The 18,483-nt window shown below is 39.6% G+C and overlaps 1 protein-coding gene across 5 annotated transcripts in view; it reads right to left on the reverse strand.

The window, feature by feature from the left end:
• Nucleotides 1-405: 405 nt before the first annotated feature.
• The window catches only part of ngef (neuronal guanine nucleotide exchange factor), a 71,606-nt gene continuing 53,528 nt past the window's right edge, over nucleotides 406-18,483 (reverse strand). For all 5 annotated transcript variants that reach the window (XM_073040857.1, XM_073040858.1, XM_073040860.1 and 2 more), the window contains 5 exons: nucleotides 18,309-18,472; nucleotides 17,304-17,462; nucleotides 14,401-14,480; nucleotides 10,139-10,243; nucleotides 406-3,912 (listed from right to left, as the gene is read on the reverse strand). In XM_073040857.1, the coding sequence (XP_072896958.1) occupies nucleotides 3,713-3,912; nucleotides 10,139-10,243; nucleotides 14,401-14,480; nucleotides 17,304-17,462; nucleotides 18,309-18,472 (708 nt within the window). In that variant the 3' untranslated portion in view covers nucleotides 406-3,712. The remainder of the gene's footprint in view (nucleotides 3,913-10,138; nucleotides 10,244-14,400; nucleotides 14,481-17,303; nucleotides 17,463-18,308; nucleotides 18,473-18,483) is intronic.

Genomic DNA, 18,483 nt, shown 5'->3' on the forward strand with positions numbered 1-18,483 from the left:
GACTAATGTTTCACAAATCCTCTGTTGTTCAGTAACCATCTCCGAGCTGCAGGGGATGTTAACAACTGACTATATTCCCATTCTGTATAAGCTAGTAAAACCAGTGATTGATGCAAAATTTTAAATGGACCTCCAATGTGTAGGTGGTCTCTCTATAAATATTCACATGCTTAATATTCCTAATGCAAATGGTGGCTTTAGAAAATTAATGAGGTGTAGATGGAGGTGTTCTGGCATAGCATAGTCATAAAAATACTGCCTTGTGGCAGTGTGACTTAACTCAGATTAAACTTATGGTGCTACTTATCAGCTATGAGTTGAAGCGATTTTAAATCCTACAGGGATTGTAGATCAAATAAACATGCATAATTGCACGTTTGACAGACAGAACCACAAAAACTTCACTGGACCGATTTATTATATCACTGCTATTTTAATCGTCCTCTTCGTATGATTACAGAAATTCCGCATCTGTGTAAAATGAAGGACCACTTGATCGACAATACTCTTCACAAGTTGCCGAAACTGTTTTACAATGCAAGACATTAATTTCTGTTTGTTCTTTACTCGTGTTTGTTGAGATGTTTGAAAATGCTTAACAGTTCACTTAATGACTAATTCAGAACCACAATATTTATATCTGTAATTTTACACCATTTTACTCTGAACCTGGTGGTGTTCTGCTCCGCTGTTAGAGTTCAGCCAATGATAGCACTATGTAGAACATAGATAGGTCAACTTTCTCCACATTTCTGGGTCATTATTTATGCTCAGAGGAAAATCTGCCCCAAATAATTATAACACTACAATACATCTGATAACAAATGAGAGTAGAGTACATCTCCAATCTACATTAATGCTAATAAAATTCTGACACAATTAATGCTGAAAAGATTTTAAATCTCCCTTCATGTTGTTGTAAAATTTATGTAATTTCTTCTGTTCTTAGTGATCAGCTCCACTGACACCAAGGAAGACATGCATTTATTTTAAAGCACATCTTTCACAGAACATCCCAGATTATTTTATAGCCAGAAATACTTTTGAAGTAAAGTCACCAATTTAAGGTAGGAAAATGGCATTCAATTTACACTTTGCAATCTCCCACAAAAAAAACAATGTGATTCCTTCATTCTTTTACTGATGCTGATTGAGGAACAAATATGAGCCAGGACAACAGGGTATAACTTGTCTGCTCTTTTTCAAAGTAGTGGTGTTGGATGACTCACATTCACTTTAAAGTGAATAAAATATTTAAGCTTAACATTTTATCTGACAAAATGGGGCATCTGTCCAACCCTTACTCAAATCTCTACTAGAGTCAGAGATTCAGGCAAAATAGGCCTTAATGATTTTTGGGATTATTGGATAAAGTTTTCAGTATGGGACTGGCTGGGGCAGAGCAGATGCAAGCTATATTTCAGAGACTAAAGGACAGACAGTCTTTGTGATGAAGAGGATTCACGGTTGGTTAAATGAGGTCCCAAGGAAGGAACAGTCTGATTCATCCTGAGATGGTACCTATAGAACAGGTGTTGCCAACTTTTTTTATGCCATGAACCAATACCATTAAGTAAGGGGTCCATGGACTCCAGGATGGAAACCTCTCCGATAGAGTGTATAAAATTGGCAGAAACAGCAGAAATTGGATTGGAGCTAATACCAGTTCTTTTCCCTTTCCTTTAGACTGTAACTTCAGTGCAATTAAATCAGTGATAACATAGTTTATGGAAAAAAACCCTTACAGCTCATCAGCCTTGAAATTCAGTTTTGCAATAATGTCTTCTTCAACAATAGTGTTCAACAATTTGCAAATCAATATATTTCAAGGTGAAAGTGTTTCTGAGTGGTTTCATCTCAATCCAGCACTTGTAGACACAAATCCTCTTGGTATCCTAAGTTTGATTTCCATTATTCACTGAACATAATGTTTCTGGGATATTGTGGGAGATTCTGACCAGCAAGCTACAAAACACACCTGAGCCGGCTACACTAGACTCTGACTCCTCTCATTTCGGTCTTACTCACCTTTTTTCATTATGGACTCTGAATGGTCTGCCCATAACCCTTTACACCCCTGATGTATTGCCAGCTCACCCAAGCACTCTCTCCTGAAAAACGGATGGCGCCTCCAGCCCTCCAGTCTCCTGACTACCAGCCTCCTTTACACTAATAAAGCGACCTTCCGATTTCCTGAGCACCTTCTCCTTTTGACCTTCCAATCTCAGGTCTAACTGAATAGACCTGATCTAATCCAATCTAACTGAAAATGGATTACGTTCAGTACCACAATGAAGATCTTAATCTCCAACCCCAGCTCCATCCCAACATCTTCTATCCACTCAACACTTACCACAACATAGTGCTTGCTTCATTTGCCCCAAACTGGGCACCCATCTTCCACCCAGTGCTTGGCTACAATCCTTTTACAACACCTTCTCATACCATTCCTGACCACAACATAGACATCAAATCCTCCTTCTATTGGTAACCCCCACGCCCCCCTTCCTAGCTTTGGCCTAATCAGCTTTGTGACCGTCTGATTGCACCAGATTGGCATCTGACTCAAATCCTATGAGGTACATTTTGATTTTTTTTAATGTGCAATTCCCTGTCAGTTGGCCCAGATACTTTGCAGACAATGGCACCCAACCACTGTTTTGGTGACAAGCTGCTGCATTATCCATGTAACATGTCTTTTTGGGTACACTGGAGTTCTGAGGCCTTGGCAAGTTAGCAACAATCAGTTTTTGTTGCCAGTTTCCCTCTGTTTTTTAACCTTTAAAACCAACTACCAGAGTTGTTTTTTGGGCTATAGAGAAGTACTAAACAGTAGTCATTTTCTCTTTTCTCTGACATGTATTGCATATGGATATAGCCACAGAGTCTATTAAGAAATTGAATAAATTTTCTTGGATATTTTGGATACATAATATACAGTAGCACCTTCCTGCCCAAACTTATATGTAAGCTTTATGCTTAGTACTCTCACTTAATTTATTTACTTCAAGTAATGGTTTCATCTTGATCCTTGTAATCAAGATTAATTTATGAGCCTTGGTTTGAAGTTAGGAGGTAACATAGCAAGTAATAATGCCACGAGTTAAAAACCAGAATTAAACTGAATTCCACATATGGAAACTTATTTTTGTTAAGTCCTACACAATATTTAATTGTATGGGCTTTTATAAGAACCCCAATGGCATCAGATTGAAAGCTCTACTTCATCTTCACTGTTGTGTAAAGAGATTTGCAGCTTTCAACCATGTCGCAGAGTTTAATTCTTAATGGATTTCTTTCAAGATTCTAGCTGGGGCACTCCATCTTAAAATTTATCCTCTGAATATTTGTTACACAGGTTTTATCCAAGCGCAGCAAGATTTACTCCGATTCATGTATATATATTTTTTCTCTGTCTTAATAGCTGCCGTTACATTTCAATTGGAATTAACCATTATTTGGTTAAATAAAAAGTTCAAATAATTTCCCGTCATTGTGCTTAGTGGCTACATTCTGTTGATGAAACACATTCACTTCAATCGTGCTTTCACTGTGCAGAAGAAATAATTTAAAAAGATGCAGTAAATTAAATAAAAACTGTTCACAATCTGCAGTTTTCTGGCAAAAAAATTCACTGCTAGCACTGCCATGCAGAATGGTGGGAGTTTCACAATCTGCCAAAAATACAAGCTGAACAAAATACAAAATTTGATCACTGCTGTTGGATCACATTTTTGTTGGTAAATTTTCTCCCTTCTTTGCTTTTATTGCCATGGCATTCTTCTGCTTTGTAGATTCGGTAGCATTCTTTTCTGTTCTGAGCTCGGAGCTGTGGATTCTTGATCTCTTCAACCATTAGGCTTGGGAACCAGCCTTTCTCTCCATCGTGCAAGCGATCTCCCAATATCCAGCCTAATGGACAAGACATGTAGAGACAAGGTGATTTACATCACTGAGGGGCCAATCAAGTTATGCATTGTTATTTCCCCAATCCTTTTGAAATAAAATTTTGTAGTTAGTCTTTTTGAGGTGGGAGATGTTAGAGGATAGCATCACATTTATCACTTTAGTATCTCCTACCATCATCACAATGTTTATAGCATTTATAACTCTGATAGGGGACAAACTAATCTCTTTTTGAACAAAATTCATTTCCAGGTTAGAGTGGAAGAAGACAATAGTGGCACCAAACTAATTATAAATCATCAATCTTCTCTTAAGATAGTGCAGAGAGAAATCTAACGCACATCAGTTTTTATTTTATTCTTATGTTAGTACAATTCACCATTCAGTCCTTAACAGCCATGATGTAAATATTCATTGAAGATAATTGTCATGTAAAGAATTATTTCAAAACTTATGAACTATGAGGAAAATTTTGACTCCCATATGTAATAATATATTAAAAATTGAACTTGTGATATTTCATGATCACATCTTGCAATACAATAGCAGACATTAAGTGGAGAATTTCAAAGTACTCATGGAGTTGTGTTCAATAGTCACAGAAGGTAGACCTATAATCATTTTCGTCACTGACTTGCAGTTTGAAATTTCAGAAGCACCTAGCCATCTTGTTAGGAAGACCCTATTAATAGTAGGCAGTCGTTGATATCAGGGGATCATGGGTTTTTGCCCCTGGTGGACTGTGTCCTCTCCAGAGTGCAAGTCAGGGTGGGAAGATTTGAGAAACTCGCTGTTGCCCATGTAGCGGGATCCCCTCTCTACGTCACTGATGTAGAACAAGGGAAGGGCAAGCGCTGATACAACTTGGCGCCAGTGTCGTCACAGAGGTTGCCAGGGTGAAGTTGTATACAACATCAAACTGCCTTAGGGACCCCGGCTCCTGATTTCTTCCTTGGGGTTTACTCCCGAAGTCTTTCCCATGAGAGGGTATGGCTGCAAGGCAGCGGAGGTTTAAAATCAGAGTTTTCCTTCTCCTAAGCGGGTTGCTGTCCAAGGCTGACTGGCCCCACCTGCCCGAACGACCCCATTACGTAACAGAGACATGACATATTTCACTTGAGAGTGTGAGAAGACTGCTTTTTATGTGTGGCCTACATATCCTATGAGCCACTCCATTGTCAGTGAAGATACAGCTCAACACATACAAAATGGTGGAGGAACTCAGCAAGTCAGACAGCATCGATGGAAATACATAAGCTGTCGACGTTTTGCGACAGGACTGGGAAGGACAGGGGGTGGGGTTCAGGAGACAATGGCGCCTAACGGCGACTCCTTTGCTTGCATCTTCGGAAACAGCTCGATTTCTATCTTTAATATCTCTATTTTTCCCTTTTGGGTTCTTTTGAAGACCCTGACCTGGAGTTACACGCTGACTACGGTTCTTTGTGGGAATGGGACCCACTCCCAGGGTCTCACGACTGGCCATTATTCGATATACCAAGGATGCAGCCTAGAAGACTAGTGCACCTTCGAGTTTCGGGATTTCGTGGCTCTGGAGGCAGGCGGACTCGAGGTCGGTGCCTCTGCAGGAATCTGATGTGTCATGGGAGACGGAAGATCGAAAGCAGCGAGCGGGCTGTGTGCCCAGAGACCTCAGTTCTTTGGGCACAGAGTTTGGAAAAAGCGACACAATGGACTTTTAATATCATAAGTCAGCGAGTTATTTGTTATGTCTCCCCTCTCACTGTGAAATGGAGACACCTTTTTTCCCTTATTAGGGAGAGAGAGAGCCAGTGGTATGTTGAATTACTGGGTGAACGAGTAATCTTTGGGGTACTGAACGTCTGTGTCTTCATTGACGCTTTGCTGCACGCTTGAATGTTTGGTGGGGGCACCGATGCTTTTTTTATTCTTTGGGGAACTCCTCTGTTTTCATGGATGGTTGCGAGAAAAGGCATTTCAGGATGTATATTGTATACATTTCTCTGATATTAATTGTACCTTTGAAACCTTTGAATAAATAAGAAGCTGGGGGGTGGGAGAAGAGGACCAGCTAGAAGGTGATGGGTGAAGCTGTGGGTGGGGAGGGGGGTGAAGTAAGATGCTGGGAGGTGGTAAGTGGAAAAGGCAAAGAGCTGGTGAAGAAGGAATCTGCTAGGAGAGGAGAGTGGATCATGGGAGAAAATGAAGAAGGAGGGGCCAGAGCGGGGAAATGAAGAAAGGGGAAAAATTATTGTTAAGTTGGAGAAATCAATCAGGTTGGAGGCTACCTAGACAGAATGTGAGGTGTTTCTCCTCCAACCTGAGAGTGAGCTCACTGATCCAAAAGAGGAGTCCATGGACGACAAGTCAGAACGGGAATGGGGATAGGAATTGAAATGCTTGCTCACTGGGAAATACTGCAATTTGTGGATGGAGCTGAGGAGCTTGGCAAAGCAACTCTGCCCCCAATCTATGTTGGGTCTCACCAATGTAGAGGAGGCTGCACCAAGAGCACCAGATACAGTAGATGACCCCAACAGATTTGCATATGATGTGTCTGGAACCCTGAATGGAGGCGAATGGGCAGGTGTAGCACTTCTGCCACTTGTAGGCGTAAATGCCAGGAAGGAGATGAGTGGGGAGGGACAAATGGACAAGGGTTTCATGGAGGAAATGATCCCTGTGGAAAGTGAGCTTGGGGGGAGGTAAAGATGTGCTTGGTGGTGGGGCCCCATTGAACATGGCGGGAGTTGAGAATAATGTGTTGGATAGGGAGGTTTATACATTGGTTGGTGAGGATAAGAGGATGTCTGGGGAATGGAGGAGGTGTGGGTGAGGGCAGCATCAATGGTGGAGGAAGGGAAATCCCACTCTTTGAAGAAGGGGGAAATCGCTGATGTCCTGGAAAGGAAAACTTCATCCTGGAAACAGATGCAGCAGAGATGAAGGAACTGAAAAAAAGGAATGACATTGCTACAGGAGACAGGATGGGAAGAGGTATAGTCAAGATAGCTGTGGGAATCGGTGGGTTTGTGCACTGCACCTCGTTGGATGGCATTGCACATCTTCAGTGACCTCCAAGGTTCTACTATTCTCCAAAAGATTAGAACAAAAGTTTGTAGACCACATTCTACAGTCCCTGATTTTTACCCACATTTTAATTTTCATGAACAAGAATTTTCATCACATGGTATACCAAAACACCTCAGGATACAACTTAGTTTCTAGATAGCAAGTGATCCATTCCTGGTTATGTAGGAACTTCAAGATGCAATATTTTATAAAATCTCATCTTACTTTTCTAATTTCTACTCCACGACTGTATTCTTTATCTTCAGCCTCACATTAACCGGATTTTTTCCCCAGTTTCCAAATTCCATTTTCCACCCCAGTCACTTGGTTTAAAATGACTTTCTTCCATCCTATTCTAATCTCCTACCCCATTGATCTCCTCCCTTCACACCTCCTTCCTGTTGCGAGTTCAAGCCAGCACCATTCTTTCTGGTTGACAACTCCTTGACTTCATCGCTAACCAAGGCTTCTTCCTTCCTACCCCAAATAAATAAGCATTTTTCACAAAACAGTGACATGCAACCAGTCTCATAAAGTACTAACTGACAACATGAAACAATTGCTTAAATGCTTTTTTGAAGTTCCATTATTAATTGCAAAGAGAATTTTGAATCTAACAATGATGCCAGACTTACCCTGAACTGATTAATACACATCTAACTTTTCTCATTATTTTAATCTTCAATTTTTAATCCTTCAGAACATTCTGACCTAGATTTTTAGTTGCTATGACATTTTTCCCTTTGAGAAATATGCAGAAATTGCATAATCCAGGATATTTTAGGCTTTGAAAGAGACTAGGTCCAGGTAGTCCAACAATGAGTGGGCACCTGAAGCAGACACACAGCTCTTAATTTACATAAATATGTTCGAACACCAAAAGCATGTCCAGTCAGAAGGTTCCTGCCTTCCATTCTGCAGCATTAGGAAACAACTTCAGTGGCAGATAAACAAGCCCAAATGCAGCTCAATATCTTTCAGTGAAGAATGGAAGAATGCTAACAAGCAATACCACCCAGCAGAATGCATTTCTCAGAGAGAAGACAAAAGCACACATGCCCTTGCTTGGCAACAGCATTGAACCAGGCCTTGTGAACCACTGACTCTATATTAGCCAACACTCATATATACTAATCCTGCATTAATTCCATTTAATTCTCCCTATTTTTGCATCAACTCCCTGTTGATTCTGCCACTCAACCTGCAAATTAAAAGGGGCAATTTACAACAGTTAATTAACCAATGAACCTGGTCATCTTTGGGATATGGGAAGAAACTGGAGCACACAGATTACAGCTGAAACATGCAAACTCCACACAGACTATACCAGAGGCCTGGGCCTCTATATCAATCCCGGGCTGCTAAATCTATGCAGCAGTAGTTCTCCTGTCCCGAGTGATGTGTGTGGAATCTTGGGAGCCTCTGGTCCACGACTGCACAAAGTGCAGAAGGAGCAGTTCAAGGACAGAGGAACTGGGAAAACAATAGGAGTGACCATCTGCAAACGATCCATCTACCCTTCCAGTGGAAGAATCTTCAGTTCTCATATTGGCCCCATCAGCAACCTCAGTATCCACAAAGCCAGAGTGGAAGTATGATCTCGAGGGATGGTCTAGGAAGAAGAAAATCTGCGGAGGCTATTCTTCATCAGGGAAATAATGACAGTAGCTATGATAAAGACCCCGTGAACAATAAGGAGAGGAGACATATACTTTCTGTTACACTAAATTAAGCATAACCCTGAATTTTCTTTACTCCCTTCTAAGATGCCATGGGAAAATATCAGTCACTTCAGTCACTCTGCAGGGAAGCAACATTAGAAAATGCTACCTGGTCCGTTACAGGTGACAGCTTTCCACAATAGGACGTATGAATGTAAGAATCGGAGCAGGAACTGGCCAACAAGCAGTTTGTCATCATTGCTTCTCCATTCAATAACATAACGCCTGATCATTTACCTCAGTACCACTTTACTGCATCCATTGGATTCAGTTAATATCCAAAAATCTACCAATCTCTTTCATACTCACTCTGATCTCCAACGACAGGAAATTCCAAAAATTCCCAGTTCTCTCAGGGAAGAAATCCTCAATGGCTGACTCCTTGTTCTGAGACTGAGATGCCTGGTTCCAGACACCCGAGGCAGGGGAAACATTATCCCTGCATCTACTACTGCCAAGTCCCATAGAATGTTGAATGTTTCAGTGAGATCATGCCATAGTCTACATCAGCTTACTTTGCAGTTTGGAAAATAAATATGAACTGTTTAGCGATACCTGGAGGAAGGCAGTCTATCTGCACCTCCATTATTGGTGCTAGGAGGCTGTGCTGCCGCTGTGTTCACAACCTCCTGCCGAATTTACGTGCACAGTGATGATATTGGCCAAAAAGTGCAGCTTCCTATCAGGTTTTGAGAGAACCGAACTTTTAGAAGGTTCTGAATGTAGACTGTGGATTGTGAGGAGATGTACAGACAGGCCACTGGGAGATGTTTGTTTAGCCAAAGGGCCAGCCTTCTAAATTTTTTTTTTTACAGCATATGGAATCCTGGTTTATCATTGTTTACAAGAACAGTTACAACTTGAGCAGAGTTGGCAACAATCTCACACTAGGTGTCCACTGTTAATGTAGAAGGGAACAGGTGACATTACACCTACAGGAGATTAAATTCATTGACAATACTGCTGGTGACCCACAAAGCTCGTCCAGTGGAGTTGGCCATTAAAATCTGATTCTCCAGTCCTCAAATAATCATGCCTTTGACTTTGTTTGTGTTTTCCATTCTCACATCAAACTGCCTTCATTTAGTGATTTGACAGCCTCCCCTGACTGTTAAGGAAGCTCTCTCCTTCATGTCTGCAGGAGTGCAATAATATAAAAATACCATTCAGTAGAACACCAACAACACACACAAAGTGCTGGTGGAATACAGCAGGCCAGGCAGCATCTATAAGGAGAAGCGCTGTCGACGTTTCGGGCCGAGACCCTTCGTCAGGACACCGATATAACTTCCTTTCACTGAATCTGTGTGCTTTGAGGCCATTTGCCACTCTGGCCATCTGTCTGGTCTATTACTATTTTAAAAAATCACAGATCCACTATAAAAAGGGAACTAAAAATGTCGATCAGTAAAACTGAGATTTTGCAACTGTGCATTCCAGCAGAAGATTCTACTTACCGTCAGATGTCCATTCGATGACACTAAGGATGTCAGCAGCTTCCAGTGAGAGTTCATCGGGTTCCTGTGCTGTGTACCTCTGGATGCACTGCACCTGAGGACAATCTAGAAGAGAGCACCGAACATGAGCTTTCTATTTTTTAAAATTCATTTCTCAAGACTTGCTTTTCACTGGCAAGGATAGCACTAATTACCCATTCATTATTGTTTCCGTGAAGGTACTGGTGGGTTACCTTCCTGGCTGCAGCAGTCCTTAGGGTAAAGGTATGCTTACAGTCATACAGGCCCAACTACCCATGCTGACCAAGATTCCCACCTAAGCTTGTTCCATTTGCCACTATTTGACCCATTTCCCTCTCAATCTTTCCTGCCCACGTACTTGTCCAAATGTCTTTTAAATGTTGGTAGTATATGTGCTTCAACCACTTCCTCCAGCAGCTCATTCCATATACTGTTGCTGTGCCACAGCCCCATGGGTGGAAATGTTGCCCCTCAGGCTCCGAGGAAATCTCTTCCCTCTCACCTGAGATTGAATGTTCTCTAAATTCAGAGTCAAGTGTCATGGAGCTGTACAGCACAGTAACAGATCCATCAGCTCATCTAATCCATGCCAATTGTTAATCTGTGTGATCCCAGAATGGAACGTAGTATATACCCTTCCTATACAGGTGTCCCCCAATTTACGAATGTTCACTTTACATCACTTTGCTTTTACAAAAGACCTACATGTTTCATACGAACTCTCTACCTTTGTAAAGTGGAGGGGGGGGGGGGGGGAACACCTGTATGTACTTAGCCAAACTTCTCTAAAATGTTGCAATCGAACCCACATTCACCACTTTCGCTGGCAGTTTATTCCACACTCATAATACCCTCTGAGTGAAGAAGTTCCCTCTCAGGTTCTACTTCAATATTTCACCTTTCACTCTTAACCCAATTTCCCTCGGGATCAATAAAGTATGTCTGTCTGTCTGTCTGTCTGACTGCCTGCCTTAACCTATAGGTTTAGTTTCACACAACCTCAATGCCTGCTTGCATATACCCTGTCTATTCCCCTCAATTGTGTACAACTCTGTCAAATCTCCCTTCCTTCTCTTACACTCCAGGGAATAAAGTCCTAACCCGTTTAACCTTTCCCAACTCAGGTTCTCAGGTCCTGGCATCATCCTTAAAATTTGTTCTGTACTCTTTCAAGGTTATTATTACCTTTCCTGTAGATAGGTGACCGGAACTACAGATAATACTCCAGATTTGGCTTCACCAATCTTTGATACAACTTCAACATAACATCCCAACTCCTGTACTCAGTAATCTGATTTATGAGACGAATATGCTATAAACTCTCTTTATAACTCTATCTACTTGTGACACCATCTTCAAGGAATTACTGATTTGTATTGCTAGATCCCTTATTGTTTTACCATTCACTATGTAAGTCCTATCTTGGTTTGTCCTCCTGAAGGAGAACACCTCACGGCTTGTCTGCATTAAATTCCATCTGCCATTAATATTTATGCTTGTTTTTACAGCTAGTCCCAATCTCACTGCAAGCTTTGATAGCCTTTGTCACTATCCACTACTCCTCGACCTTTAACAATCTGCAGTTTACCACATTATCATCTATATAGATGATGAACTAAGAAGCCAGCAATGATCCCTCATGCACACCATTAGTCACCGGCCTTCGGTCAGAGAGGTAACTATCTGCTACCACACTTCAGCCTCTCCTGCTAAGCCAATATTGAATTAAATTGGGTATTTCCTCCTCCTGAATGCCAAGTGGGGTGGGGTGGGCACAGATAGGGTGAATGCACATTATCTTTTCCCCAAAGAATGGGAAATTCAGAACTACGTTTGCAGTGGGAGGGGAGAAATTCAATAAGAAACAGGGGGCAGCCTTTTCACTAGACTGTGGAATGAGCTGCCAGAGGAAATGGTTGAGTCAGGTACATAAAAAACATTTAAAAGATAACAGGAAAGGTGCAAGAATGGGAAAGTTTTCGAGTGGTAAGCAGGCAAGTGGGACCATCTTAGATGAGTATCTTGGACTAGATGGGCTGAAGGGTCTATTTCTATGCTCTATGACTCCATTGCACATATTGGTCCAAACTTTACTTGCCATCCGTCAGTTCTTGTCAAAACGTTATCTCAGTCTTAAGGTCCTACTGGATGCAAATTGGAACTCTTACATTTGCTAAAGAACTCAAATAAAATGACATCATACCATCAGATTATAATCAATTTAATCACAGAAAGATAAAAGAAATCCAAAGAAATTTTTGAACACCCAAGGTTTATGATAATCTTTGTTTCCACGTTCTTTGAACGTGGTTGGAGAGGAGAGTTAAATATTAAACTGTGTGACTGTTCGTCACTTAGTGTCAGATAAGGAAATTTTTTAAGATTGTATCAAAAATCCAGTTTATACTTAAGAGAAGTTTCACCAGAGTAAACACAAAGTGCACTGTAGATGCTGTGGTCAAAGCAACACGTACAACACGCTGGAGAAACTCAGCAGGTCGGACAGCATCCGTGGAAATGGGCAGTCAACGTTTCGGGCCCTCCAGCGTTCCTCCAGCATATTGTACGTGTAGTTTCACCAGAGTGTTGCCTGGAATGGAATATTTGAATTTTGACCAGTAGCACTGTAGCATATTGATGAGTTAACACTATTACAACGCTTATGGTAAGACTGGAGTTCAATTCCCATTCACTGTCTGTAAGGAAGTTGTATGCTCTCCCCATGACTGCATGGGTTTCCTCCAGGTGCTCTGGTTCCCTACCACGCTCTGAAGTCATACAGGTTACGGTTAGTAAGTTGCTGGTATGCAATTTTGGTGTCACAGGTGTAGATCGATTCTTGCAGGCTCCCCAGCACAATCCTCACTGAATTGTTTTGGCACAAGTAACACATTTTACTGTTTATTTCCACTGATTGTGGCAAATAAGGTCACCTTTAATTTCTGAAATCTCTTTTCCTTTGGAAAGTAAACTGAGTGAGAAGCTAACTGATGTATGGAGGGGTATAGGTGGAAAGAAAATTTACTTTGTAGCAATGGTGCATTAAATGAGGGGGCATAGGTTTCACTAGTTCAGAAGGAATTAGAATAAGTTCACTCAGAGTGTTATTGAAATCCAGTACACACTGTGGGAGGAAGTCCTGGAAGTAGGTACTCTCGTGTCATTTATGAATTTTCTTGATGAACAGTTGAATTTCCAAGACATTGAAGGCTCTGGGTCAAGGAGGGCTAGTATGAATATGTGCTTGATGATTGTCCTGAATATGATAGGGTGAAGGGCTTGTCTCTAACAATCATTGGCTTCCAGTTAAATAGCACCTCTGGCTTGCTCATCCCATTCTGTTTAATCTCATCTAATTTTACAACTCACCTCCCAGACTATTTACTGTCATTTCCACTTATTCCTTCATGATTCTACATTCTCAAATTCCTTCACCAAATCTCTCTACTTAAGAATCAGAATCAGGTTTAATATCACTGGCATATGTTGTGAAATTTGTTGTTTTGTGGCAGCTGTACTTTGCAATACATAATAATAAAACATAAATAAATTGTAATAAAAATACATATTTGTGAATATTAATTAAATTGAATTGACTTTATTACTTACATCCTTCACATACATGAGGAGTAATAATCTTTATGTTATGTCTCTGTCTAAACATGCAATGTGCAAAGTAATTTATAACAATTTATAATAAATAGAACAGTCAATGTAACATAGAATACACCCAAATCAGCGTGAGTTAATCAGTCTGATGGCCTGGTGGAAGAAGCTGTCCCAGAGCCTGTTGGTCCTGGCTTTTATGCTGCGATACCTGTCTATATTCTATATTCTACTTCACTACCTTTCTATATTTTTAAAGATTTTTATAAATGCCTGGCTCTTTAAGCAAGACCTGTGGTTCTCTGTAGCTTGGTGTGTTTTCGTGAAATGCCTTTCACATTTGTTATTGTTTGTATAACTATTATAATTGTTACTTCTTTCAATTCTTATGGTAAACATTAAGCTAAATTAATGGGATCCATTTTGGACACTTATTTCCACATCAAACAGAGTGCAGTTTAAGTTTGGGTCAAAGTCTTTCTGCTTTTTGATGGAAAAGAATTCAGGAGCAGAATGTTCTGTTAATCTAATATGAGTTTAAGAAAATTATGAAGGATAAAATTTTACCCTGATCAAATATGGACTTTAGGGTTGGTTAGATGCTTCAGTGAAGTAAATAATTTGTAAATCCTTACCCCAATGCAAGGAGCTGGGAGAAACATATTTAGTTCTTCGGTTTGGCATGAGTGCATGCACCCAGCGTTTCTTATCACTCCTGCAAAATAAAAACGCAGACACATAAAATCAGTAATTAAACAAAGGTGGCACCGATACCTTTTAATATCATATTATATTTGCAAGAGATGTGTACTTATCAGTTTCTTTTTCTATTGTAATTGTTTGTTCAATCATAAAATTTTGGCTGCAACCAAACTGCTATATTGAAACAAAAGAAAACATAATGAACCTGTGACTTTGATAATTCTGAGTTGGATGACATTTCTGATGATTCATAGAATCAACAAAAGGACAACACAAAGGTCACCCATTAAGTCTTTCAATCTAGTCACTTGCGCTCATTACTTCTTCTTTCACATTCCAACAATAATCTGTCCACATTTATTTGTCTAATAGACCTTTGAAGATAACAAATAAATCTGATTTTATCACCTCATCAAGCATTAAATTCCAAATCTTAACCATATGTGACATCAAAATATTATTTCATGGTACCAGCTCTGTGTCCTGTGTTTACAACCCTTCAGCAGGAGGGTATATTGTAGATTTGCTCTATTCAGTTAAACAATTCTAAATTCTAATTTAATTGAGCATAACTCATTGGTTTTAAGTATTAAACACAAGATTCTGAATACCTTATTAACTGTTAATTTATCCTATCAATTTTGAAAGATGTGTTGAGAAACTCTCAGATCTCTGTCCACGACCTCCCCTTTAAAAACTCTTTAAAATTGCACCTATCAGTTTGTATTGTGTATTCTTATTCTTTCTACCAAGATCATCACTTCACACTTTGCTGCATCAAATTTGTCTGCCATATGTTCACACGTTCCATCAGGTAGTATATGCCCTAAGCAAATCTTTAGTCACCTCCTTACAATCCCCTGCACTGTCAGTTTGTGCTGTTTGTAAATATTAAGAAGGTGCAACACCCGGTAAGTTCAAATTTATATGAAAATGTTAAAAAAAACAGCAGAGGTTGCTGTGCTAAACTAATGTAGGAGAGAGCATCTTCCTCCCTCTGAAGAGCTCACTGTGCTAAACTAATGTAGGAGAGAGCATCTTCCTCCCTCTGAAGAGCTCACTGTGCTAAACTAATGTAGGAGAGAGCATCTTCCTCCCTCTGAAGAGCTCACTGTGCTAAACTAATGTAGGAGAGAGCATCTTCCTCCCTCTGAAGAGCTCAATTTTGGCAAAACATTTTGTATCCTTGCTGTTATTGACCCAAAATGCTCATTGATATAATATGCATTACATCATCAAATACCAACTTAAATACTATTTATTCAACACAACTACAGTCTATATCCTCTCTCTCTGTTATCCCATCAAAAAGTGTTAAAGATGCTCTCATTATTCCAGCTTGTCGGCAAGATAATTTGAACATTAGCAATAGCAGTTGAAAGCCTTGATAAACATTCTACATTATGTATTAGAGCTCTGTGCCTAATGTAATAATTCTTTTGGCTTACTCCACTATACAGTACAATCATGGCCAACTCTTAACTTCAGTGCAATTTTCATACATTACCTTAATATTTAGAATACTTTAAAATTTTATAGATAATTTTAGTTACTTGAGACATTTAGTCACAATTTTGAATAAGGCCCCATGACATTAACTGGAGGCAGTAGTTCAATTAACTATTACATCTACAGAAGATGCATCGCAGAAGTGAAGACAGTGATATAAGAAGGGTGTGGAGACTGTGGAGATTTTCATAGGTGGTGTACCAGGATGCTGCCTGATTAAAAAGTATAAGCTATAAGAAAGAATTGAACAAATTTGGGTTGTTCTCCCTAGAGTGTTGGAGGCTTAAGGCAGACCATATAGAGGCATTTTTTTAAAACTATGAGAGGCATAGCTAGGATAGACAGTCAGAATCTATAAATATCAAACATCAGAGGTTAAATTTTGAAGTTTTGAGTGCAGCAGTTTAAAGGTGACATGAAGGGATTTTTTTTTACACTGAGAGTGTTAGGTGTCTGGAATTGGGTATCAGAGGTGGTAGTGGAAACAGAAGTTTGGTGGCTTTTACACATGAATATGAAGGAGATGGAAAGATATGGATGATACACAGGGGGGATGCATTAAATATAGAACTGGCACAACAGAGTTCTGTCCAGTGCTGTGCAGTTCCATGTTCTTATTGCTATTAAATTAATCAACAACGTGGATGTAGCACTGGTAGCAAAATGGCTGCATGCACTGAGATTCCAAATAAAACAGAACTGAGAAGTGTTTTGACAACAGAACCTTTAATAACTTCTATCTTGTGTATTATTAGAATACAATTTGCATAACTTTTTAAACGAATAACTGTGGTGATTTATTTTTGCTTTGCTTCCTTCTGAGGCTAAGTGAGCTGACAGCCAGCCCTGCTGTTTTTCAGAGATACTTATTATATTCACAAATAAATAACTGGGAGAAGAAAATAAGGGATTAATTTTGCTAAATATGTCAAAATCCACAAGCTGGTGTGAATAAAGATTCAAGTTGTACATTATTGTCCGATAATTGTAGGTAGAATGATTTACATCCCATCATTATATGCACACAGATTCACAAAATCCATTAATTGTCTGAGAATTGACAGAGTTGAAATGAAAGGAACAGTTCAACCCCTGAAACAAGATAAAGTGTTAGAAATAAAAATGGAAGATTATTCATCAGGATTATTAAAATTATGCAAAATACCATCTTGCCTATTATTTCTGCAATTTGCACTCCTGTCATCTGTGAGAATAATTTGGCAAGTGGATTTGTTGAAATCAATTTCCTGTTAAAGATTTTTGTAGCAGTATGAGATCTGATACACATTACTAATTTCCAAGCCCTTCCCTCTATTAAGACACTTACAGTGACTTTGCTTTCAGCATATATTGAATCTCCCGGTCATTACTATTCTCCAAGAGTCGCAGGGTGAAGACATTTGCTAGTGCCTGCCCTTGATCTTCCAGCTCTTGAACTCGAAGTAAACCTCGAAGTGCATAGTCAAACACTTCATATTTGTCACCACTGGAAAGGAGAAGTATCACAGTTAAGAATATCTATGCTGACTAATTTAGGAAACAAGTTCAATAGGAATCACACAGTAATTCATTATTGTGAACCTAACTATTCACTAGTTAAATACAATTCATTATCAGCATGAGATAACACAGGTCTGTTCCTCCTAATGATACTCTGAGGTCTAAGCTCTTAAGTAATCATAATCCACTTTCCTGTGTTTTTTACCACTTTGCCTTGTAGTTAAAGCTGCATCTCAAATTCCTTCAAGGCTATTGGTCACATTGTAGGATTCCACAACAGCAAAGAAAAACATATCCGTTCACTTTTGTCTGGATATCCTGTATGTACTGTATATTGAGGTGAAGAATGTTAGCATAATTCTCTCACTTTAGGCAACGAGTGTCAGTAGCAATAATTCAAAGATTAGAAATAATGGCCAGATGTAGTGTGAAGTTACATCTGATTTGTCCAAACAAGGTACCTCAGAAGATACTTTCAACTGGGTCAGAATTATATCTTCCCTGTTTCTCACCTTCTGGTCATCTTTAGTGAAACAGCTATCTTGCACAGACTTGAAAACAGTTTTCTGCTGAAGAGCCATGTACATAAACCATTGCATCACATTCATGCATCGGTACCTCACAAACCAGAAATTCAAGATAAAACAGGAGCAAGTAATTTCAGATTTCAAAATGAAGCAATACCACAGAACAAAATCAACAGGTCTTCAATGAAGGACTTCTTAGTTTTAATACAAGTTTTAAAACCTATCCGTGTTATCTATAGCCACACATAAATTGACCTAATTCCTCCATGTTTCTGATACATTTGATGTTTTTTTCAAGAACTTACTAGGATTGTTTCCTGGTTATTAGAAAAAGGTCATTGAACAAAATCAGGTAGACTGGCTTGAATAACTTCTTCTTACGAAATGTTCGAGTTGCTTTCTGTACAGACATTTGTTCAAGTTCACCTTCCTTCAGCAGCCACCGGGAATGGGAGATAATTGGCACAGACTGAGAAAGGC

This window comes from Hemitrygon akajei, chromosome 3 (assembly GCF_048418815.1).
Source record: "Hemitrygon akajei chromosome 3, sHemAka1.3, whole genome shotgun sequence".
Lineage (NCBI taxonomy): Eukaryota > Metazoa > Chordata > Chondrichthyes > Myliobatiformes > Dasyatidae > Hemitrygon > Hemitrygon akajei.